Source organism: Hypanus sabinus, chromosome 24, assembly GCF_030144855.1.
Source record: "Hypanus sabinus isolate sHypSab1 chromosome 24, sHypSab1.hap1, whole genome shotgun sequence".
In the NCBI taxonomy this organism is placed as follows: domain Eukaryota; kingdom Metazoa; phylum Chordata; class Chondrichthyes; order Myliobatiformes; family Dasyatidae; genus Hypanus; species Hypanus sabinus.
This window is the reverse complement of record NC_082729.1, coordinates 36,494,211-36,508,173: the sequence shown is the minus strand read 5'-3', so window position 1 is coordinate 36,508,173 and position 13,963 is coordinate 36,494,211. Positions and strand designations below refer to the sequence as shown.

General features: G+C 43.1%; 1 protein-coding gene across 8 annotated transcripts in view; it reads right to left on the bottom strand.

The window, feature by feature from the left end:
- huwe1 (HECT, UBA and WWE domain containing E3 ubiquitin protein ligase 1) overlaps positions 1 to 13,963 on the bottom strand; it is a 276,367-nt gene that overhangs the window by 178,489 nt on the left and 83,915 nt on the right. For all 8 annotated transcript variants that reach the window (XM_059949617.1, XM_059949621.1, XM_059949618.1 and 5 more), the window contains 7 exons: positions 12,712 to 12,862; positions 10,743 to 10,870; positions 8,285 to 8,425; positions 6,865 to 6,970; positions 6,678 to 6,791; positions 2,817 to 2,918; positions 1,331 to 1,411 (listed from right to left, as the gene is read on the bottom strand). In XM_059949617.1, coding sequence (XP_059805600.1) covers positions 1,331 to 1,411; positions 2,817 to 2,918; positions 6,678 to 6,791; positions 6,865 to 6,970; positions 8,285 to 8,425; positions 10,743 to 10,870; positions 12,712 to 12,862 — 823 coding nt within the window. The remainder of the gene's footprint in view (positions 1 to 1,330; positions 1,412 to 2,816; positions 2,919 to 6,677; positions 6,792 to 6,864; positions 6,971 to 8,284; positions 8,426 to 10,742; positions 10,871 to 12,711; positions 12,863 to 13,963) is intronic.

Below are 13,963 nucleotides of genomic sequence, written 5' to 3'. Positions count from 1 at the left end.
AACTGAGAAACTTGTCCTGGGGCTGTGCTGATTGGCCTCACAGTGACTTCACCCAGAGCAACCACCCACCACTGCCCCCTTCAGTTGAGGAATGGGGTTTCCTTGGCAACATTGGTAGGTTCAATTGCAACATTTAAGAACATAAGAAAAGGCGACGCCAGGGGTTTTTGCAGACTGAAGCAATTTCTTGCAGTTTGTCCATGAAACATCTTATTCTTCTTTACTCATGTCTCTTTTTTCAAAATGGCTGGGGTCTTGTTGGAATCTGTGATCTACAGCTGCTGCTCAAGCTATGGTTCTCCACGAGTGGTGGGTTCACGGACTCATCACGCAGCCAGGCATTTTGATATCTCCATGTGCGGCCTGGATGAAGCGTATCCTCATGGGTGACCCGGTTCCTCGCTGACGGAGCTGTCGTGGGAGACTAAAACATCAGGACAGCAGGTGGTGTGCACTGCTGTCAGGAATAAAGGCCCCGTAGTCGAGCCATCCTCTCTTGCTCTCTAAACCACGGTGTGAGAGCGCCTGTCGGACCACAAGTTGGGGAACTTGGAGAAGCAACACGGAAGATTGTAACATTGAAACAGTGAGCTGCTGGTCTTCCACTCTCATTGTTGCAGGAGCAACCTCTTCCCCTCTCTCTTGTTAGTGTTTTTGCTGCTGCTTGTATGCGTGAGCGGGGAGGGGGACTTTGGGATTTCTGTTAATCATTCTTTAGGAGCTTTTCTGTTTCATGGATGTCTGCGAAGAGTAAGAATTTCAGGCTATATACTGTACACATTCTCTGATGTTAAATTGAACCATTGATAAGATGCAAGTCCAGTGATGAGGCTGGCTGACAAAGAAGGCCACTCTACGCTTGAAGGCCACATGAGCAGAGGCACAAGACCGGTCAATCAGCATGTTTGGCGTTCAGAGCTGGAGTTCATCTGATGTTTGGGGTCCCATCAAAGGCTGATCTGAAGGTCTAGCGAGAATAGGAGCCTGAAGGTTGATCAGAAGTCTGAATGTTGAAGCCTGATGACTGTAGATGGAGGCCTGTCCTGGAGTTGGGGTGGTTTTTTTTTCTGTTGCGTTCTGTTTTGCTGTGTTGTGTTGTTCTGCTAAACATCATGGATGTGCTATATTGGCACTGAAATGTGTAGCAACAACTAGACCCACAGCACATCCTTAGGTCATGTTGGTCATTAGCGCAAACGACGCAAAAATGAATCTTAATTTCAACGGAACTAATTGCGACCGTTACAGGCAGGAAATGCAACCTGCTTCAAGTAATACAGCGGGGTAACAAAGGGAAGGTATGAACAAATTAACAAAATACTTCACTTACCAAGCAGGAAGAGCGATGGCCCATAATACTCTGCATTGCTGATAATGTGCTTGAGTGAGGTAGGCAGGGAACCATCCATTACTGAAAGGTAACATACCAGAATTAAATTAGCACTTTGCTTAACAGATTACACCAGGAAAGGACAAAGTTCAAAGGAAATTTATTATCAAAGTACGTATATGTTACAACATACCACCTTGAGATGCATTTTCTTGCAGGCATTTACAGGAGAAATACAAAAGAATTTCACGAACAACTATACATAAATGGACAGAAAAACTGACAAACAACCGAAATCCAAAAGAAGGCAAATTGCAGAGAAAAAATACTGCAATAATGTACAGTATACTTCATTCCCACTCACCCAATCACCTGCCAGCTTGCAGTCCTTCCCTCCACCCCTACCCCCACCTTTTTATTCTGGCTTCTGCTCCCCTTCCTTTCCAGTCCTGATGAAGGTCCTCAGCCCGAAATGTCGAGTGACACTTCCTCTCTGTGGATGCTGCCTGATCTGCTAAGTTCCTCCAGCATTATGTGCTAGTTTTCCAACAGCTGCAGAATCTCATAGTGAGCTGCCAGATTCAGTCACTGTTATGACCTTTCCCCCTCCCCAATGAACTCCAATCAGCTTTCCCTACTTGATCCACCTTACTCCATCTCTCCTCTCCCTGCCCTCAGTTCAGAAGAAGGGTCATGACCTGCAACATCGACTGCCTGTTTCCAAATTTGAATTCCTTTGGGGGTGGGGGGGGGGGGGGGGCAACCTTGTAAAACAGCTGGGAGAATCAATGACAATGGGTGACAGCCCTTAATTCTGCCCACCCGTGCAGTTATGAGGAGTAAAATGTTTGCAGATATGACTTAATAGACAGCACCATTGCTGATCATGGCCCTAGGGAACACAGAGGAACTACAGAGAGAGGATGCAGGTCAGAGAACCTCAAACCCCGTTTTGATTCCCATCAGTGTTGAAAAGCCACTAAGAACATGAAGAGGTTCTTCATCCATAAAGGAGATCAAAATGTTGGAGGAACTAAGCAAGTCAGGCAGCATCTAGGGAGGGGAATAAACAGTCGCCGTTTCAGGCCAAGACCCTTCATAAGAACTGGAAAAGAAGGGGGCAGAAACCAGAATAAAGAGATGGAAGAGGGGGAGGAGTACAAGCTGGCAGGTGATAGGTGAGGGTGTTGGCGGGAGGGTGGGAGAGTGCAGATGACACAGGGAAATGATAGGTGGAAGAGGTAAAGGGCTGCAGAAGGAATTTGATAGGAGAGGAGAGTGGACCATGGGAGTAAGAGAAAGAAGAGGGTAGCCAGAGCAGTAGAGAAACACTCTAGATTTCCAGCATCTGTAGAATGCCTTGCTGCAGTTGCTCTGGGGTTCAGAAAGCAAGGAAGAGTTAGAGGGAACTGTGTAAACTCCAGAAAAGAATTCTAGCAATTTCTCCTGGAGTTGGGTGGAGAGCAATAGGGAGAGACCACATTACCGTGTCGGATGCTGTCTGAGAAGGCTGGATCCTGAATGGCCTTCTTCAAGAAGTTTAGCATGGATTTCAACAGAGCCGCACGCTGGGGAATGCACTGGACCCCTGCAAGAAAGGAAACACCAGAAGTTTGATCACGCTTCAACCTTTTCTAAAGTACACTTATTACAAAAACATTAAAGGTCTTATTTTATTAAGTGCAAGGCCATGTCAGGAGCAATACAGCCCGCTGGACAGGGGAGCAAAGGACTTCCTGTCAGTCCTTACAAGTACAGCTATGGGAATTTGTGAGGAGCAAGGCCTTCAATTTACAGCAACTGCCAGAGGTTGGCACCACCAATTGCAGAGCTCCCACTGACAAGAGGAATGCCAGTGAACAGCAGGATCTATCTAGATTTTTATATATTTTCCAAAATATACCTATCTTTTTAACTAAAATTTTTTTTGATCAAACTCTCTTATTTCTTCCTTTATTTGGAACAATAAGAGACCTAGAATTAATAAGTATCATTTACAAAAATCTAAAAAAGATGGTGAACTTGCCCTTCCTAATTTAAGACTGTATTATTGGGCTGTGGATATCAGACAATTATGTTTTTGGTTATACTGGCCTGACAAGAGCCAAAAACTACTATGGGTTGATTTGGAATTAAAAGCTGTTAAACAATTTCATTTAACTTCAATATTAGGAGCTCCATTACCTTTACAGCTCCCTAAAATTCCAAATTTAAATCTTTACCCGGTTACTAAACAATCCCTATGGATTTGGGTTCAGTTTCGCAATTTTAAAAATTTTAAACAATTTAAGTTGTCTAGTTTTTTTATATCAAAACTTTTCATTTAAACCTTCAATAAATGATCCCATTTTTCTCCTATGGAGAAATAAAGGGATCCGTTCTTTTACAGATTTATTTTGTGATGGTCGATTGATGACTTTTGAAGAGTTAATTAACAAATATTCTCTTGCCCATACACATTTTCTGCAATATCTTCAGACATTTTTTTACAACAATATTTACCTAAGTTTCCATATCTACAAGAACCTGATTTGTTGGATACCATTTTGCAGTTGAATCTTTTAGTGAGAGGTTCCATTAGCAGAATTCATAATTTATTTTTGTTACAAAAAGAGAACCTATCACTAAAGATTAAACAAGATTGGGAGAGAGAACTTAATATGACCTTTGTTAATGAAGATTGGCTTTGAGTTTTGAAAAACGTAAATTCTTCTTCTATATGTGCCAATGTGCTATATGTTTAATTCAATTTAAAACTGTTCACCATTATTATATAACAAAGGAAAGACTATCTAAAATATTTCTGAGTATCGACAACTACTGCGATAGATGTAAAACTGAAGTAGCTTCTTTGTCACATATGTTCTGGTCATGTCCTCCATTAAAATCGGTTTGGAAATCCTTATTTTCTACAATTTCTAAAGCTCTGAAATTTAATTCACAACCTAATAGACTGACTGCTCTATATGGAATAGTTCCGCATCATATTCAAGGTATTTCATCTTCAGATCAACATGTAATTGCATCTGTTACATTGGCAAGAAGAGCAATTTTATTAAAATGGAAAAGATACTTCTGCCCCTACATTAATTGAATGTTTCTCTCCAGTAATGTTATGTCTCAGTTTGGAAAAAATTAGAATTTTTGATCCCCGATTCAATTTTGAGAAAAGATGGGTGTCTTTTGCCAAATACTATTATTTATTCTGAATTATTTTATATGGTTTCCTTCCATTTTTTAATAAATATGAATTGGTGGTTGATGACTCTTTTTCTTTTTATATATAGATAGATGATGTTAAGATGCATTGCTCCGGGGGGTTGGTTCCTAATGGTTTTTTTCCCTTTTTTTTGTAGTCAGTGGGGTTTTTTCTCAGTTAGATGGGATTCTTTTTTTCCCCTTTTCCATTTTTTTTCCTTTTTATATATTACAATAAGCTTTTTTTCTTCAGCTTTATTAATTGTATACATATTAATCTGTTGAAGTTTTGTATTATTTTGTAGCTGTAGAAGATTTTGCGCCAATAAAAAGATTCTAAAAATGAAATGAACAGTAGGATTGCCAGTGTGGCCACACAGGTCTCACAAGTGGAGAAAAGAAGCCACAAGCTGCTGACCCAGGCAATAGCACAATACTTTCACACACAATGAAGCTTTGAGCCGCGTCTCTGAGGGTCCGCTGAGGGCCCAATACCTGCAAATATACAAGCCCAGTGGAAGCTAGAGTTTGAAGAAAACTGCCTGCCCTAGGGTTAGAGGACTGCATGTGTGGGAGGGAGGTTTTGCTGTTGTTCTGTTCCTTGGTATGCTGTGTTTTATTGTGTTCTGTGTTGTCTTGCCAAGCATGGTGGGCATGTTATGTTAGCGTTGGAGTGTATGGCAACACTTGCAGGCTGCCCCCAGAGCAGCCTCAGGTGTGCTGGTTGTTAACCCTAATGACACATTCCACTGTGGGTTTCAATGTAGATGTGATGAATAAACGAATCTGAAATCGTTTAAAGTGTAACTCCTTAAACGAAGCAGCAAAAGTGACACAGTGACTGCAGGCAGCTTTAGATGTGTTTCTGCCCTCATTTCTTTGTGGGGCTGCACTTCACAAGTGCACACTCCCCACCAAGCACACCTTTGACAACGTGGGTCCTTCATGGGGAAAGGGGGGGGAAAATGTTTGGGAGGACCAAGCAATTAAGTCCTTCCATCCCGGTCTCAAGGACAACTGAAAACTCTTCTCACAATGACCATGAGGCTGGTCCAAGGAATGTATACTTAGAGATTCAGCACGGTAACAGGCCCTTTGAGAACAACAAGCCCACACCATCCAAATAAACCCAAGCATTTATATTTAGAGATACAGCACAGCGACAGGCCTTACTGGGACAATGAGTCCACACCGCCCAAATATAACCAGGTGACCTTGACTATTCTGGAACATGGGAAGAAAACATGGTCACAAGGAGAATGAGCAAACTCCTTACAGGCAGCGGCAAAACTGAACCCAAGTCGCAGGTGCAATAAAGTTATTACACTAACCCCTATGCTGCTGTGCCTCCCCAGATATCCTAAAATGTCCTCCTTTGGAGCCCAATCCCAACTCCGCATAGCCGGGTAACTTACTCCCCTGGACACATGCCCATTGAGGTTGAGCAGGTGAGAGGACTGGTTTCATTGCAGCACAGGAAGTTGAGGGGTTAACGACACAGAGGTGCATAAAACTACAAGGAACATATATAGGATGAAGGCACACAGATCTTCCTTCAACCCAGGGTTGGGGCAATCAAGGACTACAGAGCATCGGTTTAAGCTGAAGGGGGACGAGGTTGGTGAAGTCCAGAGGACAAAATCGAAGCTTGAAGTCCGGAGTTCAGATGGAACACACACCATTGGGCACATTGGTTGTTAACACAAATGACGCATTTCACTGTAATGCTTCAATGAAAATGCAACAAATTAATCTGAATATACTGAGGACACTCAGTATATGGAACAAGCAGCCAAGGAAGTGGTTGAGGCAGGTACGTTAACAACATTTAAAAGGTACTTCAAAAGGCTGAAAGTGATATGGGTCAAAGGCAGGTGGACAGAAGTAGCTTAGATGGGAATCCTAGTCAACATCTTTTAGTCTTAAGAGTAGATTAAAAGGCTAGCTCAGGACCTGTACTATGCTGTACTGTTCTGTGGTCTACCATGAACCAAGAGCCTGATTCCAGACTATACAACTTTAAATTGGGATACCAGCATCATTCTCATCTCAGCTTGCTTCTGTAAGAGTTGAACCCAGCATAAAGCTGAAGCAGATTTCCACAGGTACACCATTCTCCTTTCACAGAGGTAAGCACAACCATTCTTACCAGTTCTCGGTGGGTAACTCATGACAGTATTTGGCCCCCGTGACTCTCCTTCTGACCTGACTTCGGTGGTTGATGTTGAGGGACCAGGACTGCTCTCCATAACGATATCTGAAACTACAGGAGGGTTGGTAAATGCAGTGCAGATCAGCAACAATGGGTATGGTAATGCCACAATCTGTGTTGATACCTTCAGAGTCTGTCTCCATGTCCTCTCCCTCCTGAGCCGTGCTTGACCGCTGAATCTTTGGCTTGATAACGAAAGGACATTCCTTTCTACAGATATCCACTTCGTGCTAGAATAAAGAAACAATGATTAGTGGGGCAGCCCAATGGGGAGAACGATGCTCTTTCTCCCCAGGAGTGTGTGATGGGATAGGGTAGAGGGAGCTTCACTGTGTCATCTGCAAAGCATGTCATGGAACAGTGTAGAGGAAGCTGATGGGAGCTTCACTATTTGTATGACCCCAGGAGTACATCTGGGTCAGGGGTAGAGGGTAGAGTGTAAGACAGGGCAGGACACCAGGAGGAGTGGAAGCTGCTTTTGATTTTTCCTCTAAGAAGTTTCTGATAAAACATGGATCATTCTGAGGATTAAGACAAGACTAAATGCCATTTCCAAAGTTAAAGATATGGGACATGACCAGAGAAGTGTGGTTAAAACATAGAAAAGCACAGCACAGGAACAGGCCCTTCGGACCTTAATGGTGTACCAAACCAATTGGTAATGAAATGGCTAACTAATCATTTCATCTTACACAAAGACCTTCCATTTTCCTCACATACATGCATCTTATCTAGACATTGCTTAAAAGTCTGTAATGTTTCGGCCTCTACCACCATTCCAGGCACCAAACACTCCATATAAAAAACACCTGCCCCTCACATTTTCTTTGAAATTACACCTTTCATTTTAAATACATGCCCTCTGATATTAAGACATTTCAACCCTGAGAAAATGATATTGTCTGTCTACTCATGGATGACTCTCATAACCTTATAAACTTCTGTTAGATCTTCCCTCAGCCTCTGCTGCGCCAGAGAAAACAACTCATGTCTTATACCATATGCCCTCTGATCCAGATAATGCCCTGGTAAACCTCTTCTAGACCTGACCTAGCTAGTCTTATAAAGCTGCAACATCACTTCTTGGCTTTTGAACTCGATGCCTCAACTAATAAAGACACTTATACCTTCTTAGCCACCCTATCATCCTGTGTAGCCACTTTCAGGGAACTATGAACTTTGACCCCCAAGATCCATCTGTATATCATGCTTCAAGAAGGATTCTTGGCACATCACTGACTTCGGGTAAACAGAGATCCAACAATCCAGATTCTTCCAGCAATTAACTCCAAATCTGTGCTCCCTTAGCACTTTATATCCCTGTGCCAAACTCACTTAGAACACACAGGATTGAACTGAACTCACTGTGGCTTTGCCCCATTTAATAATCGTGGTCAGCAACAATACACATCGCTTTTTTTTATTTTTTAAGGCAGGCTGCCAATTCCACTCCCAGTCACATGTAGCAGAGCGTGGATCCGATGACTATTAAGATACACTTCAAAACAAACTGCCTCACCACTGGACTCTCAGGTTCCACGTACCTCTAATCGATTGATGAACACAGCCAGGCCACTGTGCGACTGGAAAGCAGCCATGTCCAGGTTGGTGATGAGGTCCACCACACGGACAGCCCTGGTCACAAAAGTGATCTGATCCTGCTCGTCCCCGAGGTACTTGATCACCTAGGAAAAGAAAAGGCAATTTGAAAGAACATCACAATATGGAGGTCACAGTTTTACAGATAAAGACAAACCAACAAGAAGCTACTGCAAGGTCTTCCTAGTCAATGCCTCTCACTGAGGCCACTGGACCTCCCCATGCCACACCTGTATGTTAGAGATACAGTGGAACTGTACCTATGCCAAATGGGAATGGCAATTCTCATCAGTGTAGCCAGTTTGCAATGACTACAAGTGTACTACAAGCTGACTAGCAGCTCTACTTCATTCACATTTCTGAGGATATTTGGTACATCATCAATGACTTACAAATTTCTGCAGATGTACAGTGAGAGCATTCTGACTGGGTGCATCCCAGTCTGCGCTGAAGGTTCCAATGCACAAGATCCGAAGAGAGACTCAGCAAGTTTCATCACGGGCACAAGGCTTCCCACCATCGAGGACATCTTTCAAAGGCAATGCCTCAAGAAGTCTGCATCCATCACAAAGGACCTTCACCATCCAGTGACATGCCCTCTTCTCATTACTTCCATCAGAGAGATGGTACAACAGCCTGAAGACCCACAATCAACGTTTTAGGAACAGGGATCAGAAGAGGAAAGGGTGAGCAACTTTTAGGTCTTGGGTGTCAACATCACTAAAAATCGATCCTGGGCTCAACATATTGATGCAACTACAAAGAAGGCACATCAGCTGCCAAATGGCAAACTTCTACGGATGTACTGTGGAGAGCATCCACAGCAATACTGTGGGGTGGACACTGCACAGGAGCGAAAAAATTTTCAGAGGGTTGCAAACTCAGCCAGCTCCACTAAGGCACCAGCTTCCCTTGCATCCAGGACATCTTCAAAAGCAATGACTCAAAAAGGTGGTAGCCATCATTGAGGATCTCGCACCACCTAGAGCTCTCTTCTTATTACTACCATCAGGGAGGAGATATTGAAGCCTCAAGACACAAACTCAAAGTTTTAGGTACAGCATCTTCCCTTCCACCATCAGATTTCTGAATGAACCATGATCATTACCACACTACTTTTGTATTATTTATTTTTAAATATGTTTCTTATTATAATTTATAGTTTTTTATGCACTGCACTGTACTGTTGCCTCAAAAAAATTCACAGCATATGTCAGTATATTAAAGCTGATTGTGATTCTGGATTTCCATACAATCTGAAGGTTAAAAACTGACAGTACATTAGGCATTGTGTCCAGTAAACTTGGGAGAAAAGAACAGACATGTCATATCTGTCAGCAGTAATAAATCGGATTTTGAATCTGAGCCTCCGAAAACGCGTGCAGTTTGCCTGTTCTTCCTGAGGCCGCAGAGGATTCTTCTCACCACCCAAAGACATGCAGGTTGGTAACTGCCCCAGTGTGAGGGAGAATGATATGGGATCAGTGGAAGTGGGTGGCTGATAACTAGGCTCAGACTCAGCTTGTCAAAGGGCTCACTTGCCTGCTGTGTTACTATGACTGCCAATCGTCTCAAATATCCTTCTTCTGCAAAGATCACCTCTTTGTTTACTTTATCTTTCATTTTTTTTTTAATGATTCATTTCTTCGCAGGTACAACATGGAATAGGTCCTTCTGGCCACACTGTCTGACAATCTTGATTTAACTCTAATCTAATCACAGAATAATTTGGAATCAATTCACCTACCCAGAGAAAACACACGGGGAGAACAGAGAGTGTCTCCTTAGAGGAAGCTGGATTGAACACTGAACACCGACGCCCTGAGTCATGCCACCACACCTCCCCCCCACCCACCTACCCTGGCATTCTCCTCTGCCACATGTCCCGCAGTGCTCCACTCTTATCATTTCCAAAATTGTTTGCTCCGGCCAGATTTGGAAACTCTCTCTCTACTCCATCTTGAATTAGGTACCGAAAACTCTTGCAATATACCGTAGAGTCACCCAATACGGAAGGAGGTGGGTTAATTGGTGGACATAGGTGGCCTAGCTCCTGGGCTAGGCTAAGAGGGCCATTCAGGGTCCAAGCTGAAGGCAGTTTAGAGCTCTGCCCATGCAGACGGCCTGCCTGTCTTCCAGAATTACGTTTCCTTGGGAGAGGAAGCATGCAGTTTCCCAGAGAATTGAGTGTTTTGCAAATGACCATAACAATATTTAAATTAGAAATTGTAAATAGGATTGTAAATCCCTGAACATTGTATTTTTGAATGAATAAACTTTTATAGTTTTGTGTTAAAGTACAGCTCCCCTACTAAACCTTCACCCAGTCTATTCGCCCTCCCAGTGTGACACAGAGGAACAGTGTTTTTTGAGGGTCTTCAGAAACCAAGAATCAACACTCACCTTGAGTAGAGCTTCCATCATGCCACAGGAGACCAAGGCCTCACCGCCTGCATCATAGCTGGCCAGGTGGTAAAGAAACGAGAACAATGCCGTGGCAAACTGATGAGGGTACGGCTCCATTGACGGATCTGGTGCCAAGGTAAAATTTAAACAGAAAAGCAAATCAAGATTCATCAACCTTGTGGTTAAAACACTTGTACAATTGTTCTTTCATTTTCTGGACACCTTATCAACATAAAATAACCGTCCACTAAGACTATGAGAAACGGGAGCACAATTAGGACATTTGGCCCATCGGGTCTGTTCCATCATGCACAGACTGGAGGGCATCAGGACGACAACAAAAGACCTGCTTACTCTCCTTACTATTGCATGGTTTATAATGAGACCAGTGCCAGCCATTCCACTGTCAGGAAGGAGTGCTTGCCTTTAATTAGGAGCTCACGGAGATTTAGTACATTACCAAAAGAAATTTCTACAGATGTACCATGGAGAGCATCCTGGCCAGTTACATCCCCATCTGGTATGGAGGGACCACTGCAAAGGATCACGAAAAATACACAGAGGGTTGTAAACTCAGACAGCGTAATCATGGGCACTTGCCTCCCTAGCATTAAAGGCATCTTCACAAGAAGCATGGCATCCATCATGAAAGACTCCAATCACCCAGGACGCGCCCTCTTCTCATTACTACCATCAAGCTCAACACACGCTCAATGTTTCAGGAACAACTTCTCCCCTACCCACCAACAGCCCCCTCCCCACTCATGATTAGATTTCTAAATGGAAAACAGACCCAAAACTACCTCACTATTTTGCTCACTTTTAGCACGTCTTTTTTATATGTATAATTCTTATATTTATCGTAAATTTTATATATTGCACTGCATGGCTGCCACAAAACTTCAAAATTTCATGGGCTATAGTTCATTCGGAGTTTGAGGAGATTTAGCTTGTCACTTAAAACATTCAAACTTCTACAGATGTACCGTGGAGAGCATTCTAACTGGCTATATCGGGTATGGGGTGTGGTGGTGGAAAGGAGAGAGACTACAAGCTGCAGAGAGTTGTAAAATCAGTCAGCTCCATCATGGGCACTAGTCTCCGTAGTAGCCAAGACACCTCCAAGGAGCAGTTCCTCATAAAGATGGTGTCCATCAATAAGGATTCCCCACCACCCAGGACATGCCTTCTTCTCATTGTTGCCATCATGAACGAGGTACAGGAACCTGAAGGCACACACTTAACGATTCAGGAAAGCTTCTTCCACTCTGCCATCCAAATTCTAAATGGACACTGAACCTATACTTTTTCATTTCTGGTTTTGCACTAATTATTTTAATTTAACTAACATCCATATATACTTACTCCAATTCAGTTTTTCCCCCTCTATTTATCATGTTTTGCATTTTACTGCTGCCGCAAAGTTAACAAATTTAACGATATATTTAATGATAGATTCTGAGGTGGTACAGGACCCTGAAGAATTCACACTCAACACTTTAGGATCAGATTTCCAAACAATCCATGAACCCATGAAAACTACCTCACTATTTTGCCTCTCTTTTTACATTATTTTTATAAATTTCCTATTGTAATTTATAGTATATTTTAAGTATTACACTGTTACAGACCAACAAATTTCTAATAAATCAATGATAATGAAGTCCCGCTTGGTGGCAACAAGAATATCAGCGCCGGACTCCAGAGCAAAGGTTCTTGAGTTCAAACCCAAGTCAGGTTGTAGCGTTTGAATCTAACTCGGCCTCGTAAACACAAGAATAGCTTGCAACGGAAACACCGCCATGACGGTGCCCTGATAACTCCACTGCCGAGTTAAGGGCTAAAAAAAAATAAGAAACCTGACTCTGATTCCCTCTGTTGAAGGCAATTCAGCATCTCCTGCTCATCACACACAAAGCTCTGAAGCATAAAAAAAGGATGTTTCTTCTTGTTCACCCACACTCACCAATCATGGCCTGTATGCAGTTTCTCACCAGCACAGGCAGAAAACCGTGGTACGACGCTGTCCCCGTGCAGTCTATAATGCTGCTCAGCTTGGGAGTCCGCTCCAAATGGACAATAGACGTCAACGTCCGCAAGGATGCGGCTTTGATATCCTTTTGAAAGAAAGAGTGAAGAGAAGAAAAGGATCAAGCAGGAGGACAGCAAAGGAGTTAGCCTCAATGATGTCCCATCTCTTAAGCTGGGGGTTTCAAATCCAACTCCTTCCATGTGGAGGTCATAGTTTAAACTCTTGGGTATCTCCTATTTTGAATTCTGCCCTTACTAAACTGGCAGTAAAGAGATAGGGGGGATTTTTCTTTGGTTACAAGCTGGGAACCTGCCAATCATGACATTGGCTTAAATGGAACCAGCCTTTGGGTTGGCTGGGGATCCCTACGTGAAGGACATTGGACCACCATGTATGCAGCAAGTGGCAAGTTTACAAGCAGGCATTTTGTTTGGCACAGTGGTACAGTTGCTGCCAGACAGCCACTGTCGTCCAGTTTGATCTGGACCCCACCTCGCACTTGCCCTGTCTGTGTGGAGCCTGTAAATTCTCTGTGACTGCTAGTTCTTCTGACTGCTCTGTAATGTCCCGCAGTGGGTGTTGGTGGGTTAAAATGGGCCTGATGTGCAAATGATTGCAGATTCTTTTGTTGGTGGGAGCTATTACATTGTGGGGAAAAATTAAAATATGAGAATTACATATACTCCAGGCTGCACATGGAATATTGTTCCATTTATAAACATTATTTCAATATTGAATCCATGTTGTAAAACAATAGAGCACACTTCAGCCCACAATGCCGTGCTGACCTTTTAACATGCTCTAAGGTCAATCTAACCCAGGGATTTCCCACCTGGTGTCACGGACTCCTCGGTGAACGGAAAAGCTGCATAGCATAGTAAAGATTGCAAACCCCTGATCTATGCTTTTTCTTCCCCGTAGCCCTCCATTTTCCTTTCATCCAAGAAAGAAATATGGAACTATATGAGGCGACCAAGTAACATATTGGTTATAACGTTTCAGAGTCTGCAATCTGGGTTCAGTCTCCAGTAAGTTTGTATGTCCTCTCTGTGACAGCACAGGCTTCGTCCAGGTGCTCCAGTTACCATTCCCCCCACTGTCTAAAGACGTATGGATCGGTAAGTTGTGGCTATGCTATATTTGCACCAGAAGTGCAGCAACACTTGTGGGCTGCCTATGCAGTACA